At 36.0% G+C, this 20683-nt stretch overlaps 1 protein-coding gene across 6 annotated transcripts in view; it reads left to right on the top strand.

The window, feature by feature from the left end:
• Positions 1-20683, top strand: part of TBCK (TBC1 domain containing kinase) — a 240499-nt gene that overhangs the window by 14576 nt on the left and 205240 nt on the right. For all 6 annotated transcript variants that reach the window (XR_012331921.1, XR_004526637.2, XM_019927771.3 and 3 more), the window contains exon 3: positions 289-361. Coding sequence is in view for 4 of the 6 variants with exons in the window: in XM_019927771.3 (XP_019783330.1) it covers positions 289-361 (73 nt within the window). In the remaining 2 variants the exon portion in view is untranslated. The remainder of the gene's footprint in view (positions 1-288; positions 362-20683) is intronic.

The following is a 20683-nucleotide window of genomic DNA, read 5'->3' on the forward strand; positions in this document are numbered from 1 at the left end:
TCTTTTTGCCAAAGGTAAACTTTTCCAGCTGTTTTTCCTGATGCATATGGGAGAAATTCTAGAGAAAAACACAAGATGAAAAATTGTTATTTAATGTGTTGTTTTATTACACATTTATCCTGTTATTCTACATATTTGATTTTTATGTAGTTAATGTAGACTTTGAAAAGCTCTTTTAAAATATCATTTGTACTGTATGTTAATAACTTTAGTGGGGTATATTATTTTGTTATTAAAACATTGTGTTAATCAAATATAAAGTGGAGTTGGTGTTTTTTTTTTACTCAGAGAGACTGGTGGTGGTGGCTGAACACTGTGAACAGAGTCTAGAAGACTTGCTTCGAGAAGGGAAACCTGTGAGGTACTGTATAATATCAGGACAATTACATGAAAAGCAGAAATTGGCAAACAAAAGGCATTTTAACTAAAAACTACAGGATTTTAGTTTCTTCTGTTACTTGTTTAATGATAAAATCCAGGTGTAAATTTTCACTTTAGGAAATTTAATTCACAGGCCTCATAGAAATTCAACATTGACATTATCCAGTGTTCAGCTTTTGTGAGGTAAGCATTCTGCAAAGTACTTGACAAAAAATTAGTAAAGAGGATATACAGGAAAATTTGAAATCTTTTTAGTACAAAGCATTTCTCTAGCTGAGTTTTAAGAGTATTTCCTGAGAGAAGTACATGGTAACTTCTCACAGGGCACTGGTATTCTTAGGGACATAGGACATAGTGAACTGTGTAGAAGGCTAGATTGAAGAATAGAGAGAAATAATAATCATGGCTTGGGTGGAACATAATCATACAGTTTAAATTCAGTTATTTCAGGGGCTTCCCTGGTGGTGCAGTGGTTGAGAGTCCGCCTGCCGATGCAAAAAAAAAAAAAAAAAGTATAAATTCAGTTATTTCAATGACACATGAAATTTACTTTCTAAGGCATTTTTGGCAAGAAAAGTGGTCTAAACTCTCTTACAAATATACTATTTTTTTTTTTTTTTTTTTTTTTTGGTACGCGGGCCTCTCACTGTTGTGACCTCTCCTGTTGCGGAGCAGGCTCCGGACGCGCAGGCTCAGTGGCCATGGCTCACGGGCCCAGCCGCTCCGCGGCATGTGGGATCTTCCCGGACCGGGGCACGAACCTGTGTCACCTGCATTGGCAGGCGGACTCTCAACCACTGCGCCACCAGGGAAGCCCCAAATACACTGTTAAATGAGCTTCTTCACAGATTTTCTGAAATTATCTTAAAATTATGAAAAATGTTTCTTTAATGAATTAAGTTGTACTAAACCAATGAAAAATATTTGCCATGAGCCTTTATAGGATTGTAATTATCCATCCTACATTAAAGAAATATTCTTATTCTTAGTCAATACTCTTTAATCATTGCTATATTATAGATGAAGATAAATCTTTTGCAAGGGGGGAAAAATGTGTATCTTATTAAATGGTAGTAATTTAATAGCAGCAAAACAAATAAATTGAATAAAAATACTTTCCTTGCTACTTTAAATGGTTTGGTTTTAAGTGGTCGCTGGAATGAAAGATGCAGATATCAAGTATCCAGTTGCGTCACTTGCTTTTTTAGAAAAGTCTAATCTGACCATGGTGATAAAAGTGACTTTTCTATATATTTAACCTAACTTAGTAAATATGTTTTTATAGGCATAATTTTTGCATGTCACAAATCTTTAATTGTATTTTTTTAAGAACATATTACTCTTTGCCCACCAGTTTAAATTTACACTTTAATTTATAGGCCACCAATGCAAAAAAAACAAAAAAAGTTCTCTGTGAAAGCTAGTTGACATTAAAATTGAAAACCAATTGTAGTCATGTCTTTAGGAATTTTAACTGAGTTTGGGTTAAATTTGTATAAAGATTTACAATGCAATATGTATGATGAAAAAGCCACTAACTAGCTAGGCAGCCTTGGACCGGTCTCTTAATCATTTTTCATATCTGTAGAACAAGGAGTTTTACTTGAACTAGGGATCATTCTAGAGGAAGTTATTGTCAGCTTTATATTTTATTTAATATGAATTACATGTGATAATATATTAATCAATTGCCTTTATAAGCATATGTTTTCTAATACTAATATGTTATACTAGTATATTAACCTGCTATTCCCCATTACTTAAATGGTAGATTTTTTTGACAGAAGAACCCATGACAAGTCTAAGTGTAAAATTCAGTGCTATAATATAAAAGGCAAGTTGTTTTAGAAACATCTATTTTATGATCCAGCAATCCTCCTCCTAGGTAGAGGATCTCCTTAAATTTGTGCCCAAGAGGTACATCATTTGCCTCCCTGTAGTCCCAGCCCTGCTTTGGCATTTAATCAAGAGAAAGAAAAAATGCATGCCCACCAAAATATTTGCACAAGAATGTTCCCAGAAACATTATTCATAGTAGCCCCAAACTGGGAAGAACTCAAGTGTCCATCAATGGGAGAATGGGTAAGCAGATTGTGGTATATTAATCAACAATAAAATGGAATAAACTACTGATACAACAACATGATGAACCTTAGAAATATTATGCTGAGCAAAAGAAGCCAGACACAAAAATCATATTCTTCCATTTATATGAAGTTCTAGAGCAATCAAAACTCATCTACTGTGATAGATATAAAAATAGTGCTTGACTCTGGTTGGGAAGAGGGCAATACAAGTACTGATTCAAAATAGCCTTGACTGAACTATCTGTGGAATGGAAATTTTTACATCTTGATTAGGGTATTACTTATGGTGCATGTTCTTGCAAAACTTGTCAAAATTCACTGACGTGTACACTTAAGAGTGTGCATTTTGCCTATGTAAGTTATACTTCAAAAAATTTTTAAAAGCCTGTTGAGTTATTTACTTGGCTTGAGTTGTGAGTCTCTCATATAGCAACAATGTTATGTTGTTAATGAAGATGCTTCATCCAGTGGCATACTTGTTTGTATTTCTTTGTTTCTATAAGAAGAAATAGTATGAATTAGTTATTGCTGCTTAACAAATTACCTCAACACTTAGCAGCTTAAAACAATAATAAACATTTATCAATTTATACAATTTCCCTGGGTCAGGAATTCAAGAACATTTAGCTGGGTGGTTTTAGCTCAGGATCTCATGACATTGCAGTATATCAGCTGGGGCTGTAGTCTTCTGAAAGCTTGACTGGGTATTCAGTCAACTGTTTCTAAGTTAGCTCACTCATTTGGTGCCAGTTGTTGACAGGGGGTTTATTTCCTCCCTATGTTGAGGGCTTTTCCATAGACCTCTTGGCTATTCTCACAATATGGTGGTTGGCTTCTCAGAGTGAGTGAGTGAGCAATCTAAGAGATGAGAGAAAGCAAGGTGGAAGCGGCAATGCCTTTTATGACCTCTCCTGAGGAGCCACACATTGCTATAGCTCATTGGATACAGAGGTCAGCCATTAATTCTATTCAGTGTGGGAGAGGACGACACAAGAATGTGAATCCCAGGAGTCAGGGGGCATTGGAGCATCTTAGAGTCTGGCTGTCACAGAAGTCTTGGAGATCATACAAGTACTAAAAAAAAAAAAAAAAAAAGGGAAAAGGTAGGAATGAAATACTAAATCAACATTAACACCAACTGGAAAATAAAGTTCCTAAAATTATTCAATACTCATTAGGGGACTTGGGACAGAAAAAAGGAAGAAGTTTACCCTATGAAGAGGACAGATTATTAAGGGAATATCCAGAAGTATCAGAGGACATAGCTATGCTATGATTGGAATTGCTCTACATCATGTAAATTGATGTTACCCATGGTCTTGTGCTCCCAGCCATTCCAGAGGACTCTATAAGCCACAAGTAGAGTAGTTCTTGTCATCAGGGTGGTAGTAACTGTAGGATGTTCCTTCTGATCTCCACATTTCCCTCTTTGCCCATATCTGTCCTTCCTTTACCTACTGAAGAGAACTAAAGGAGAGAGAAGCTGGTGACTCAGAAGACAAATTTCCATTTTCATCATTTTACCTCACTCTACCCTTTTACTTTATTTACTTTTGATTATACTATATAAGGATATAATTGCCATTGCTTTGTCAATAAGATTAAATCCATTAGCTCATGAAAAGTTTTACTTTTCTGTGCTTGTCATCATTTATCGTTGTTTTAGAGATAATAAATCTCATAGCAATGGTTACCAGTAGCCTCAACAGTGTAAAGGTATAAAGAAGCCACCTTTCTTCAATACCCTTATATATGTCTTCATTAGGATAAAATGTTATAGATGGAAGCATATTCTTTGAGTAGGTAGGAGAACATCAATAGGATTAAATGCAGATTTCATACTGTCTTTCATGACATTTACATGGTCTTTTTCATTTATTTAAAATAGAACGTATGGTAGTCTTATGGGTCTTTGTAATTTCTTCAGGTGAGATATTTTTAAATGTTTTTGTAAAGTATTGTTTTTAATCATTCTGGTAATAGATTAAAATTCAATATTTTCCTTGTTCATTTTGGGATATAACATTCAGCACTTACTGCCTTTGAGTAGAAATGATTCTGTCAGGTTCAGTTTCAAGTTGTTATCTGATCCATCCATCTAAATTAGCTTTGTTGAAAACTATTTGACTTTCCACATATTTGGATTACATTAGTCTCCAATAACAGAGCAGGTTTCATGTGCAGAGCTGATGTGCTGCAGTTTTAATTAATTCTATAACCTATTTATGGAAAGTGAGAAGATGTTCTTACGGTTTATAAATCAGTTCTTTCCCCTACTGCCAAAAGTAAGCACCCTGCACCTGTAAGAAAGGCTGATGCAAAGTAAACAGGAAATCTATTTAGATGGGATTGCTATTTGAGATCCATGATTTTTACTTGTACATCTGTCTCTAACTGTTGCAAAACTGTAAGCTGCCAGTTGTCTGGTAGTTATTTGCAGTTCTTTGTCCAAACTTAAGCATCATTTAAGGCATATATCTTACTGGATTTATATTTTGAAGAAAATTTTGCGTTTTCTGTAAAATTGGTGGGATGGGGGATAGAGGAATGAAAACTAGAAACTTAGAGAAGAGTCTTGTATCAATTTACTCACTAACTTTTTTCATGATAAATTTAATATCACTTAACTAAGCAATATTGTACTAAAACATTATGGTAGTAATTCGTATTACAAATGTATTGTAACTTAAGACTATCTTGAGGTTTCAGATCTCACTAGAAAATTAAGTGTTCTTTCTTGTTATAATTTTAATAGCCATAAAACCCTTTTGAGAATTCATGTTATCCAAACCAAAAATAATAATTTTGTGCTATGACCTGAAGCTTATAATTGAGTGAGTCTTTTATGAAATAATGTTATTTGTGAGGGTAGTTTGCTAACCTGGTTTGAAAGAGAAAACTCATTTTCTTTAGAGTCTATTCAAGCTTGAATATGAGGAATTAATTTTGGAGAAAGCTTCTCTCTTTTCAGTGGTTTTTATATGTTACTTGTGCCAGAGTTCTCTCTTGCCAGTATACTCTCCAGTTTCAGTTAAATGATCAAAATTATTTGCTGGAAACATAGAAGCATGGAATTCAATTAAACTCCTATAACCAGTACATTTCAAGAAAAAAAGTACAGCGTTTGAAAGATTTGTTTGAAATCATCTCATATTTGGTGCCTGTGAATCTATTTAATTGCTACCCTAAAGCCAGATTCAAGGTACTGAAAAGTGGAGAAATTTAAATTTCATCTCATTTATAAAATATTTTCCAGAAAATGTTAAAAAAGAGGTATACCTTTTGTCACTCCTATTAAAACAAGCATGAGGGAAATGGTTTGTCTTTTAAGTCTAGGTGCTATTTGGAAAGCATTTCCTGTTTGTGTTATTCAGAGCATGTACTTTTTCTTAATCTATAAAAGTGCCAGCAAGTATAGTTCACGACAGATATTCAGCAGAGTTTTGGCACTTGCAGTAAAGCTCCTGCATTGTCCTTACATTTGCAAGTGAAGGCAGGGTGAGTAGTGCAGGCAAGTTTCTTTAATGAAATGTAGTTTGTCATATGTTTTTAGGGTTATGATTTTGAAAATTTACCAGAGAACCATCAACATTGCAGAGGTTATACATGAGACTTTGATGGGAAGCAGGCTATGTCTGCAGCTGTTCACTAGCTTGATGGAAAACATGATATGACTTACTCGGATGAGTAAGTTTTATTTGCCCCTATTAAACGATTGCCTACTCACTGAATTAGATATGCCAAAGAATTTTGAACACATTCTAGAATATGCTCCACAGATGGCTAATGAGCCACAGGTCATAGTCATGAGAAATAGGTAGTAGATACTCTTATTTTAGAATATAACCTGGTGGTAGTAGTTAAGGCTCTCATACATTTTTTGCCTTCAAGGGCCCTAGTTTCAAAATGCATTTGAAATTACCACAGTATAGTCAAGTAACTTAAAGATTTATATAACTGATGTATATTTTTCTTCCAATTTTACTTGTCTTGTTTAAAGACAGAAAATAATACCAAAAAAAGATGGTCTTCACCAGGCATGGAATCTTGCAGCCATCTTTTGCTTTCTCCCTCTCTTGTATCGTTTATTCTATTTGCCAGTCAAGTATTGTTAATACCACCGCTGTGATATTTCTCTTGTCTCTGCTGTCCTCTACATTTTTTAATTCAGGCTTCATTAACAAAGAGCTTGACTGTTGCATTGCAGCATTCTCCTGACTGGTCTTCCTGCTTTTCGTCTTTCCATACTCCAGTTACTCCTACTTTCTGCTGCTATATTAATATTGTTATAGATGAGTCCATTCCCTGCTCAAAAACATTTTGTGGTTCTCCATTTGTGTGTGTGTGTGTGTGTGTGTGTGTGTGTGTGTGTGTGTGAAGAAAATGCATTTTATAGGCATAGGACCTGACTTTAAACTCTCTAAATTACTTCCAGAGTATCTAAATTGTTCAAGTATTTTCATTGTTGCCAATACATGGTTGAAGAAATTGAGTGCCAGAGAATTGAAATACACCCTGTTGAAGACCAAGCTGTCTTTTTGCCCAATGTAGATAGCACAGTGTACATAACACTTCTTCAAGTAATTCACTTACCTCTGTCTGCCTCTATACCATACCACTGAACCAAAGCACAAATTGTATTTTTCTCCTCCAAATTCCTTTATTACATTGTATCTCTCTAGTTGTAAGGTACCTTTCCCCTCCTAAATTATAATTATTTTCCTTGCAATTATTTAATTAAGGAAGGTATGGTTTACTTTCCCTTAATTAACCATACATTTTTAACATGCATACAGCATTTTTTACTTTTTCTGTCTCCCGAAATTGTTAGCATGAGAGTTTGTATATAGTTAATGTGTTATAAATTAACTGTTAAATGAACTAATTATGTTTTTAGTTTAGTCATGCAGTTTGAATTCTATTTCCCTATTATCTTCATTTTAATCATGTGTCATAATTATATTTCCCAAACAAATGAGTTTTGGTGAAAGTATATTGCAAATGTATCTTGGTAATTTGTTTATTATTTTCTTGGAAATATATTTATTTCTGAGATTTATTATTTTCTTTAAAAATGGAGTGATTCGAGGAAACAAATTGTCGATTTCCTTTCTCATGACTCTGGGGAAGAATCCACTTCTAAGCTCATTCAGGTTGTTGGCAGAATCCAGTTCCTTGCAACTGTATGAATGAGGTCCCTGTTTCCTTGATTACTATTGATGAGGGGCTGCTCTCAGCTCCTGGAAGCCATCTGCATTCCTTATCATGTGGCTTTCTCCATCTCCAAAGCCAGCAATGGATGATATCCCTTGTATCACATCTTGCTCATGCCTGGAATCTCTCTTATTTCCTGTCTCTAATCTCTAGATCCAGATTTCAAGGACTCATGTGATAAGGTCAGCTGCACCATAGAATATAATGTGATCATGAGGGTAAAATCCATCATATTCATAGTCTTGGGGATTATGCCAGGTGTACATCAGGGTACAGGGATTTGGGGAACCATCTTAGAATTCTGCCTACCTCAATTTGGTTAGTAAAGATTTGGGAAAATTTTTTAGTCTTATGGCAAGTGTCATATTTGGTGTTCTCTTTCGTATTAGTAAATCATTTTGGCTGAGATGGTGGGAACTGTGATGTGTCAGGGGTCACCAAGACCACTCCCAGCTTCAGTGATTCAATAGAAGCACTCACAGGACTCAGATGTTATTATACTCATGGTTACATTATACTCATTGCAGCAAAAGGATGCAAAGCAAAATCCAACAAAGAGAAAACAATGGGGCAAAATATGGCGGAAACCAGGCACAGGCTTTCCAGAGTTCTCTCCCAGGAGAGTTGTAGATGTCCTTAATTTCTGCAGCACAAAAATTGTGACAACATGCACAAAGTATTGCCTATTAGAGAAGGCTGGCCTGAGCCTAGGAGTGAGAATTTGTATTGGGGGTTGGTCACAAAGGTACATTAATGCCTGTGTGACTGATTGCAGTTAATGATGCTCCAGACCACCCCACACACACACACAGAAGGAAGCAGGTGTTCAACATAAATCACATTGTTTGCACAAACTATCTGGACAAGCTAGAGTGATTCAAGCCTTCAAATGGGCAAAACACTTTTATCAGTTAGAGCATTCCAAGAGCATAATTCCCCAAAGCCCGCTAAGGGCCAGACAGGAAAGTAGGCGCTTTGGGGAGAATGCAAGATTTGAAACTGATGAGAGATTCCTTTTTGAGGAGGTATCAAGGTAGATTTTATAGCTGCGCCAATAATTTATGAAATATGTGTGACTTTATATAGACTAATGGTTGCTGGTCTTGTTCAGTTAAGGTTTGTGTAAAGCCTTTTTTTTCATTCATCAGCAAAGTATTAGCTCTCCATTGTTGCTGTAACATATTGCCACAAGTTTAGCAGGTTAAAGCAACACAAATTTATTATCTCATAGTTCTATAAATCAAAAGCCTATTGGGCTTGGGTGGTTTCTATGCTTCAGGTCTAACAAAGCCAAAATCAAGGTGCTGGCGGGGCTACATTTCCCCTGGAGGCCCCAGGGTAGAATCCATTTCTAGGCTTATTCCCGGTGTTAGTAGAATTTAATTCCACGCAGTTGTAGGACTGAGATCCCTGTTTCCTTGCTGGCTGATGGCCAGGAGTTGTTCTTAGCTTCTAGAAGCCACCAGCATTCCCTGGCTCATGGCCCCATTTCTTCATCTTCAAAGCTAGTAGCAGCAGGCCTAGTCCTTCTGATACTTTGAATCTCTGGCTCTTCTGCTTTGCTCTTCTACTTTAGGGGTTCACATGACTACGGTGGCCCTCCTGGATAATTTGGGGTACTCTCCCTACTTTAAGATTAGCTGATTAGCAACCTAATTCCATCTGCAAAGTCCCTGTACAGTAGTACCTAGACTAGTGATTGAATTAAAACCTAGGTGACAGGAATCTTGGGAGAATTCTGCCTACCACATTCTTTATACATGTATACATGGCCAGAAACCATGTAAATATGTTGGTATAGAATGCTGACCTGTTATTTTCCATTAGAGACACTTTTTTTAAGCCAAATACATCCTCAGTTGAAATTTTTAGTGAAGTAATAGATGCATGTTATTTTGATAGAAAGAGAGTGTGAGTGAGTGCACAAGAGTAAGGACTAGAGTGAGGAAGGAGACTAAATTTGGGATGGGGAATATTTGTAATAGAGATTATAAACTCATTTGAGTCCAGGCAAATAATTTGAGTGAAGTGTACTGAACTGAAACTGGGTTAAACTGGAAAGCAGGTAACATGTCAAAAAGATGCAGCTAATATTCAGCTCCAGCTCCTGTGTTGCCTTGTAAGAATGTGTCCCGGTGTTACTGTCTCTTTCAGATTTTCAAAAGAACTCAGAATCTGGATTCTTACGTGAAATCTCTGAATTTCTAAACATTTTCAAGTAGTTAAAAAGTTTTAAAAGACCATGATCCAAACAAAACAAAATAATGGGCCGAATTTGGCCAATGGGCAGCCAATTGGCAATATCTGGTCTAAGAAGTTAAGTTGTTGCTAGAGGAGGATACTCTATGCTTTGTCTGATTTAAACAGATGGGGTCATTGTGAGAAGAAGTGAAAAGTACTGGGTTTTTTAACTTCTAAGAATCATTCACTTATTTAACACATTGGAGAGAAAAGGTGAAATAACTGCATTTTCTAATTTTACTAGTGAGGTGGGAATTAAAAAATTGTTTTTGTTTTAACAGCAGAATGATCTGAGAATGATAGGGCCCATCTGTGTTGGAAATTATTTTCACCTATGATAACTTTCTACTTTAAGAAAAGCATGTGTGTAGCCTCAGTAGTCAACTATCACAGCATTTTTTTCATTTACTCATTGTTTTGCCTCCTATTAATTCCTTCAGTGAGTGAGGACACTTTAGTAAACTAACTAAGGAGGTTTGTGTTAGGAGTTGCACTGACTTTAAGGGAACACCTTGTATTTTATTCTGTGGTATTGTCTATACCCATGAAAGGCAAAAGAAGGAGGAAATAGTAATGAAAATTGAAATTAACCAGTACAGTTTCCTATTGGGAAATGTTTGAAAAGCAGAAACTTCTGAGTTGATAAATTATAAGGTGTCAACATGTAAAAGAACACAAATAAGTTCTTGAAATCAGTCTGTAAGAGGCTCAGAGGGTTTTTTTATTGTTTTATTTTTGTCTTCTTTTTAGCTATACTTTTTTTAAGTGCTTGTGGTAGCTATTACAATGTACATCCTTAATTTATCACAGTCTTCCATGATTAATATTATGCCAATTCATATATAATGTAGGAATCTTATAACAATATACTTCTGTCAGTATTTACTGTCCTCCCATCCTTTGGGTATTGTTGTCATACATTTTACAATTTATATTTACTTTATATATATTATAAATCTGACCATACATTATTTTTTTGCTTTAAACAATTTCTTTAAAGACCTTGAGAAATTAGGAAAAACAATTCTTTTGCATTTAACTACATATTTACCATTTCCTGAGCTCTTTATTCCTTTGTTTTGATCCAGGTTTCCATCTGGCCTCATTTTCCTTCAGCCTGAAAAACTTCCTTTAAAATTTCTTTTAGTGCAAGTCTGTTGTTGACAAATTCTTACAGATTTTGGTGATCTGAAAATGTCTTTATATTACCTAACTTATTTTTTTCTTGACAGTATTTAATTATAAAAATGTCAAACATAGCAAAGTTGAAGGAATTATACAATATACCTTTATCCTACAGTTAACATTTTTGCCAACTTTTGCTTTATCATATATCTGTCCCTCCCACTACCTGCTCATTAACTCATTCTATTATTTTGATGCATTTCAAAGTCAGTTGCACATTGAGTACACTTTATCCCTAAATCTTTCAGCATGTATATCATTAAGTGTAATTTAATATGCATGCTTATGATTTCTTTTTAGGTAAAATTTATATTCAGTGAAGTACAGAAGCCTGTGTATCATTTGATGGGTTTTGAAAAATGTATATACATCTCTGTAGCCCAAATACACATTAAGATTAGGTCTCTACCATCATCCTAGAAATTTTCCTAATGCCTTTTCCCAGTAAATCTTTGCCATTCACCCCACCCACAACTCCTAGAGGCAACCACTTTTCTGATTTTTTCACCTAAGATTAGTTTTGCTAATTCTAGTACTTTATATAATTAGAATTATACAGTATATACCCTTTTCTGTAAGGATTCTTTCACTCACCCTCATGTTTCTGAGAGTCATCTATGTGGTTTCGTATATTATAACTCATTCCTCTTTATTGTTGAGGTGTATTACATTTTTTGAATATGCCATGGTTTATTTAGCAGTTATCTGTTTATGAACTCCTGGGATATTTCCAGGTTTTTGACTATCATAACAAGTTGCTGTGAGTGCTCTCATAAGTCTTTATCTACTTATTTATTTATTTTTGGCTGCATTGGGTCTTCGTTGCTGTGTGCAGGCTCTCTCTAGTTGCGGAGAGCAGGGGCTACTCTTCGTTGCAGTGCGTATGCTTCTCATTGCGGTGGTTTCTCTTGTTGCGGAGCACAGGCTCTAGGCACACGGGCTTCAGTAGTTATGGTACGCAGGCTCAGTAGTTGTGGCTCGCATGCTCCAGAGCACAGGCTCAGTAGTTGTGGTGCACAGGCTTAGTTGCTCCGCAGCATGTGGGATCTTCCTGGACCAGGGATTGAACCCATGTCCCCTGCATTGGCAGGCGGGTTCTTAACCACTGTGCCACCAGGGAAGTCCCTCGTAAGTCTTTCTGTGGGCAAATGTTTTCATATCTCTGCATATATATGTAGCAGTAGAAGTGATGGCTTATATATGTATAAGCATATGTGTCTGTGTATGTATATGTATAAGTATATAAGTATATGATTAATACTATTAGAAACCACCAGACCTTTTTCCAAAATGTTGTACCTTTTACATTTCCTACCAACAATGTGTGAGAGCTCTAGTTCCTCCATATCCTTGCCAGCAGTTGATGTTTTCATTCTTTGAGTCATAGTGAGTATAAAGTGGTATCTCACTGTAGATTTAATTTCCATTTCCATGATGACTCAAAATGTTGGGCACTTTCTGTGTACTAATTGGACATTCATATCGTGACATACATACCTGTTCAATTTGGGGGATCCCATTTTTAAGTGGGTTATTTGTCTTTTTATTATTGATTTATAGGCATTCTTTGTACATTCTCTATATTCTCCATATATAGACTTTGCTAGATATTTTTTGCAAGTATTTTCTGCCAGTATGGCTTGTCTATTCTTAAGGTGTACCTTGATGAATAGAAGTTATTATTTAGAATGAAGTCTAGTGTACCAATTTTTCCTTTTTTGGTTATTGCTTTTTGAGAAAACTTTGCCTTCTCCCAAGTCATGAAGATATTCTCATATGTTTTCTTCTAGAAGCATTATAGTTTTAGATTTTATGGTGGATCTTTGATCTTTCTCAATTTAATATTTGTATATGGTGTTCAAGTTCAGTTTTTGCCATATGGATATCCAGTTGTTCCAGCTCTATTTGTTTAAAAGATATTTCTTTTCCCATAGGATTGCTTTAGTGTTTTTATTGAAAATTAAATGGCCATGTAATTGTAGGTCTGTTTGACCTTTATTTTGTTTCATTTATCTCTTTTACTATCCTTATGCCTGTCTTAATTACTCTAACTTTATAGTAAATCTTGAAGTCAGGAAATATAAGGTTCCCAACTTTGTTCTTTTGTTTCAAGATTGCTTTAACTATCCTTGGTTTTTTGCATTTCCAGATAAATTTTATAATAACTTTCTCAATTTCTAAAAATGTCTGTTGGTATTCTGATTGGGATTGCATTGCATCTACGGACAAATTTGGGAACAACTAACATCTTAACAATATTGAGTCTTCCAATAAATGAACATGTTTTTTCTCTCCAAATTTTTTTTTAAATTTATTTATTTAATTTATTTTTGGCTGTATTGGGTCTTCATTCCTGTGCGTGGGCTTTCTCTAGTTTTGGCAAGTGGGGGCTACTCTTTGTTGCAGTGTGCGGGCTTCTCACTGCGGTGGCTTCTCTTGTTGCAGAGCACAGCCTCTAGGCACGGGCTTCAGTAGTTGTGGCACGCAGGCTCAGTAGTTGTGGCTTGCAGGCTCTAGAGCTCAGGATCAGTAGTTGTGGTGTATGGGCTTAGTTGCTCCATGGCATGTGGGATCTTCCTGGACCAGGGCTTGAACCTGTGTCCCCTGCATTGGCAGGGGGATTCTTAATTACTGTGCCACCAGGGAAGCCCTCTCTCCAGATTTTTAAGTCTTCCTTATCTCAGCAATGTTTGATAGTTTACAGTGTAGAGTTCTTGTTCTTTTGTTAAATTCATTCCTAAGTATCTTATGTTTTGATATGACTATAGATAAATTTGTTTTATTTTCCAATTGTTTGTCGGCTAGTATGTAGAAATGCAAGCAGCATAGGCATGCAGTATATAAAAATACAAACATGAACTAGGTCAACAAAAATAAACATAAGACCTATAGATTGTAAGAAGAAGGAAGAGGAGAAAGGATACAAAGGGGAGGAAGAGTTGGAAACATATTTCTATTTAATGATGATATGGTTGTTTATGTGGAAAATCCTAAGGAATCTAAAAAAGTACTGTTTGAGGGGCTTCCCTGGTGGCGCAGCGGTTGAGAGTCCGCCTGCCAATGCAGGGGACACGGGTTCGTGCCCCGGTCTGGGAAGATCCCACATGCCGCGTAGCGGCTGGGCCCGTGAGCCATGGACACTGAGCCTGCGCGTCCGGAGCCTGTGCTCCGCAACGGGAGAGGCCACAACAGTGAGAGGGCCGCGTACCACAAAAAAAACAAAAACAAAAACTACTCTTTGAATTAATAAGTGAGTTTATAGTAAGGTCACAGGAAACAAGGCCAGTATAAAAATATCAGCAATAAGTTGTTAGAATATGTTGCTTACTTAGTAGTAAATCGCCCAAACTGCTTAGCATCTAATTTTTTCTTAGGTGTATTAGATTAAATCTTCCTCTTGGAAGATCAAGTAATCCAGTGAGGTAGAAAGCGATTATTTAATGTAGTCTTTGAATAATATTAAGGCCTAGAGCAAATTCACTAGCTCATAGTCCCTAGAACTTAGATATGAAACTATTTTAGGTAGACAGGGTGCCAGAAATCACCAAACTGGGCGCTTGTGCTACAGCAAAGGTGACTTGACAATTTCTGTCTATTGGTCATCTGAGATGAGATAGTTGGAAAACTGAGATAGCCTTTGTTTTTGATGATAATAAATACTTCTTTAATGTTTTAATAAAAGATATTTTTGACTGAATGGAGGGTGATCCTATCTCTGTGTGGATATGGGTTGCAGTCATAATTGCTAGCAGGGTCAGGACTTTTCTCAGAGAGCAAGATTGGATCTGATCAATTTCTTGAACACATACTTGATTTTAGCCCCAGTGGACAGTAGAATAAAACATGGGAGAAATTGTCTTTGTTTGAAAACAGAATTGACAGTGGAAGTTGTCAAATGTCCTTTTCTATCATAGAATAAGCCCCCGTAAAATTTTTAAATTTGAGCAAGTCTGCAAGGGTAAGCTTGTCAAAATATAGCAAAACTAACCTCCAGATACCTAGAAGAGTTAACTTGTCCAAAGGCATTCTTTAAAATTATTCATCTGGATGGCACTATACTCTCCAAAACGATTTCAGTTTTGACATAATTAAAGGTTAGAAATTCTTTTAAGCAATAATTGGCCAAAATTTCTTGAAGCTATTTCTGGATGGAGGGTCACGTCATCAGTATGCAAAAGGACCTCTTTCTACAATGTCAGCAGGCAGACATCTAGTTCACCTAAAAGCTGTTCAAACTAAGGAGGGGAGGACTATCGCTGGCTCTTTGTATTTTTCTCTCAAAACAGATTTTTGCCCTGACAGAGTGGGCCATTTTTGCTTATTATAATCTTAAAATAGTATTTCCTTATAGGGTTTTTGAGTAATGTTAAAAAGCCTTGAGATAATATTTATGTTGTATAGTTTGGCACATAAGCAAATACTGTCTGTGGTGTCAAAAGCAGATGACAGGGCTTCCCTGGTGGCACAGTGGTTAAGAGGCTGCCTGCCGATGCAGGGGACACGGGTTCGTGTCCTGGTCCGGGAAGATCCCACATGCCGCGGAGCGGCTAGGCCCATGAGCCGTGGCCACTGAGCCTGCGCGTCCAGAGCCTGTGCTCTGCAACAGGAGAGGCCACAACAGTGAGAGGCCCGTGTACCGCAAAAAAAAAAAAAAAGCAGATGACATATCAAAAAAATCAATCAAAAGATTTACCAACAGAAACTGACTGACTTTAATAGATGCTAATTAAGGTGATGGTCAGTGGAAAGGTAGTTATAACTTTTCCTTTACTCTTTTAAATGTTAGCCTTGAAAAATTATGTCAATAATTAATTGGCAAAAAATTTTAGGAGCTATCTAAATGAGCTTTCTCTACACTTTTTAATAGGATGTGTTACACATTACACCCTAACCCTTGGTATACACTGAGGGAATGATATATATGAGGTCTTAAATAAGTTAATGTTAGCAGCACTTTTAAGAGCTTTGGGACATTCTTTAAGTGGAGCACTTTTAAATTTAAAACATTTAATCATATCATTCATAAACAAGAGAGATAGAGAAAAGGAAGGGACACAGTATTTTTATTGAGCACATACTATATTGTAGTTACTTTGCTATATACTTTTCATAGGTAACTTTAAGGTTATTACTCCTAGTTAGTGAGTGATCTAAGGTTTACAGAATATCAAATATCTACTAAAGTCACAGTGTAGCATAAATAGTGAACTATGCCTCTGAAAGGCCTGTTCTCACTGTAGCCTTTCTTAGAGCAACAGTACTCCAGAATCTGCCTTTATGACAGGTCCTGTTCAAACAGCACAGTCTTTTGAGAGAATGAGTTGCTTTAAATTTCCAAGTTCAATGAGTCCTATCCATTAATTATCAGACTGTCTTGATGGCTCTGTGGGGATTTCTTTGTTTCCTGGCATTTTTATCCAACTAGAAACCAGAGAACCCAGTGCTTTCACTTGCTTCACAAAGAAGCAAGCAAAACTTGTTTCTTTATGACAGAAATCTATTGGTATACTCATGGCAAAATGGTTTCTGTTGTAAGATAGTTGGGGTGGAGAAATGATCACTATATATACTGCAAAACAATATACATGGGGTTCATGAGTTCTTATTTTATTTTGGCTTCCTCAGCCACCTATTTCAATTATTTATGCAAATGCAAAGTTTAAATTAGAAATGATTTATTTATCCTAAATTATTCAGAACCTCAAAAGGGAAGGACTAGACAAAAATAATGATGATGATAGCAACAGCATAATTGCAGAATTTTGTGCAATACTTTGTGCTAAACATTGTCCTAAGCACTCTACAATGGTTATCTTATTTTTTTCTTATAGGAGCTCTATGATGTGGTTTACTAATATTACTTCCATTTGATGTGTGAGGAAAGTTAGGCTCTTAGGAGGGATCCAAGAAGTAAAGTAATTTTTCCCTGGTCATACAACTAATGAGTTGTAAGAGTTCCAGGTTCTCCCCTAATGATGGCAAAATGATCATAACTCTAACTTCATATCCTCTCAGTCTTCCAGAAAGGAGCAAGCCATTTTTATTGGATGCTGTGTAAAACCTAAGATTTTCAATCAGAACAATTATTATAGCCAGGAGAAAACAATTGACAAAGTCCCGAGTCATGTTTCCACTCCTAAAGGCAGGACAAGTGAGCTGAGGAGTACAGGAGAGAGGTGGAACCTGAAATGAAAATTGTAAGTTATCATTGGAAGAAAGGGGCATGAATACCAGGAAGGGAAACAACAAATGTCTACTGCATTTTAAAGAATAAGTAACTGCTCTAAGCCTCAGTTACTATATCACTACCTGGAGCTTAAACTCTTTCTTTTGATTTCACCATTCATGCTGTTAAACACAGAAAAGCAGTGTAGTGTAGTGGTTAAGGACATGGACTCTAAGACCAACCTGCTGGCTTTGAATCAACTCGTTTCCATGAGTGTCTCTGCTTCAATTTTTTTACCTTCTAGGATAGTGGGGAGAATTAATGAAGTAATAGATGTGAATTACTTATAACAGCACTTGATATAGTACAAGTTATCTGTTTCCTATTAGTAGCAGTAGTGGTAATAGTGTTATTATAGCTACTATAGTGTACTAAATGATTATTGGATATTATTATCAATAAGCATTGCCTGTGCAACAGTTATAGCCTTTCTATGATGACCAATTATGATTAATCTACTCAAGCATCATTCCATACTTCTTCAAGTACATATATGTTTCAGATACTGGGCTAGGTGCTAGTGTGTCTGAAGATGAAAATATAAAATCCCAGCCTTTAAAGAAATTGCTAGCTAGTGAGTAGACAGAGCTGTAACAAACAATTATAAAATTGCATTTTTCGGGGGGGGGGGATGTACTCACAAGAAGTATATGCAAGTTATCTTGGTAGACAGAGTACCTCACAACCAGGAGAATCCAGAAAAGTTTTTCTAAGAAAATAATGCTTGTGTTGAATCTTAAAGGATGGATAAGTGTCATCTAAGTGGACCAACTAGAAGGGCAGAGAAAATAGCAAGTGCAAAAAGACATTGGTATGCAAGCATATGACTAAAGTAGAGGCAGAGGGTCTGTGGGAAGAGAAGTGGAGGAAATGAACTTGGAGAGCTAAGTACTAAAAACATCCATCAGAAAGCAGTGAAAGTGCTCTCCCTATTTTCATTTCTATAACAGTTTTGGAGGGTAGGAGAGGGCACTCTTGTTTAAGATGATGAGTCTTAATATGTGCTATTTTGGACAGTGACTTAAGATGAAAAAGTGGTGGTCATATGAAGAATGAGAGATTTCCTATTTATGAGCTCCTCCCACATTACCTAGAAGAAAGATTCTGATTTTTCTCTGCTCTAGTCATCTCAATAAATGAAAGTGTTAGCTCTCTGCTACAAGCAGTCTGGTCATTGCATTTGACCTGTGCATGCTGTTAGTATCTAATTGTACTTTCTCTGTTCATATGTTAGTTTATTCACTAGCTAGACATTTTGTCAGCTGTCAAGTGTTGTTTGTCTTGGTGGTAGGCCATAAAACATCATTTGTTTTTTACACCATTTACCTCAGTTTCAAAGGTAGATAAGTACTTCAAAATCATCATGATAATGATGGAACATCCCCAGTTCTACCACATACGTATTAGACTAACCCCAGATCGTAATTTTCATGTTTTGTTAGTCTTCCTTATTAGTTTTTCCCCACAAATTTTTATTTGTTCTCCCATAATGACAGTTTTAAGAATGTGATACTCCTCAAAAATCTGGGACTCCGTATCGTTCTTTATTTTCTTGTGAAATTTTATGTTAAATGTGTCTACAGCTTTTCTGGTAAAATACTATACTGTGTTTAGCTGTTAAAAGTCTGAAAGAGGAAATGTCCCTCAGCATATGAATAGATAAACATTATGGCATATCCATTCAGTGAAATACAAAGAAATGAACTGGTAATACAGGCAACAACATGGATAAATCTTAAGAACGTCATGCTGGAAAAAAAAAAGCTAGACATAAAATAGTGCTGTATCATTCCATTTATTTGAAACTCTTGAAAAGACATATTTAATCTGTAGTGATAGAAAGCAGTTCAGTGTTTGCTTGGAGCCAGGGGTAGGATATGGGATTGGCTGGGAAAGGGAATAAGAGAACTTTTTTGAGGTGATGGAAAGGTTGTTTCTTGATTGAGGCAGTACAGTTTTCAAAACTCTTCTGATGGTATATTTAAAATAAATATATTTCATTGTACATAATTTGTATCTAAATAAAGATCATTTAAAGAAAGAATTACTCTGTTATAATCATGTCATTATGAAGATAAACTAGTTACCTTGATGTCATGTGTATCTTTATAGCCAACTATACTTGTTTCTATGGCTGCTGCTACAAATTGCCACAAATTGAGCAGCTTAAAACAACAGAAATTTATTATCTCACAGCTCTGAAGATCAGAAGTCAGAAGTCAAGGTGTTGGTAGGGCCTACTCCCTTTGGAGGTTCCTGGGAAGAATCCTTCCTTGACTCTTCTAGCTTTTGGTGTCAGTATTCCTTTGCTTCCTTTTGGCTTGTGGCCGCATCGCTCCAATATCTGCCTCCATCTTTACATCTCCTTCTCCTCTGTATGTCTCTCTCTTATAAGGGCGCTTGACATTGGATTTGTTCCCAACTGGATAGTCCATGATGATCTCCTCATATGCAAAGACCCTTTTCCCAAATAAGGTAACATTCACAGTTTCCAGTGATTAGGATGTTGACATATTCTGGGGGAGGGGGCACCATTTAGGCTACATCAACTAACATTATTCATTAACATAATACTTTTCTGTGACTTGGTAAAAAGTAACTGTCCTCCAATTTTTAAACAGTATTCTGGGGTCATTATGGGATTCTATGGGTAAAAGCTTTTTTCACTCTCTCTTCTAAAAGCATGCTGAAATGAGTCTGATCTTTCTTGCATCATAGTGTTAAGACCTGTGACTCTAGTTGAAGGTTAGGAAAAATAGACAAAACGGATTCATTCAGGTGATCTGACTTAGGAAAAAGGAGCTATGTAGGTAAACAAAGCTCCCTAGAGTTCTACATTAGGTTTGAGAACAAAGCCCTTGCTATTAAATTGTTACCTTGACTTGTTCTACCTTCTCTGTGGATCATAGGAACCTTAGTTTTGGATTCTTTGATCAAAATATGATTACTGTATCACCTCAACTTCTGATAAATAGAATAGGAAATTTTCATCAGTCATATTTCTTATAATTTTCTTGACACAGACTAACACAGCATTGAACTGAACATTTCAGTTTGATAAATTTTGTTTGCAGCAGATGTTATATTAAGCAAGTGCATAAAATTCAGGCCCTCTCGTGTTCACTGTTATGATGAATTGCCTAAAAAATGTGAACTGTTCCACTTAAAGAATGTAAATTGGCCTCAAGTAAAAATTCTGAGCAGTAATAGTAATATGTTCATTCTTTGTTCACTCAGTAATATGTAAATAAATTTAAGTTTAATTAAAAAAAAAACTTAGGAATGAACTAGGGTACAGATTCAACCAAATATGAACCATCATAGTTCTGTCTTAGAGAAAAGTTATAGC

The sequence above is a fragment of the Tursiops truncatus genome, chromosome 5 (genome assembly GCF_011762595.2).
Source record: "Tursiops truncatus isolate mTurTru1 chromosome 5, mTurTru1.mat.Y, whole genome shotgun sequence".
In the NCBI taxonomy this organism is placed as follows: Eukaryota; Metazoa; Chordata; class Mammalia; order Artiodactyla; family Delphinidae; genus Tursiops; species Tursiops truncatus.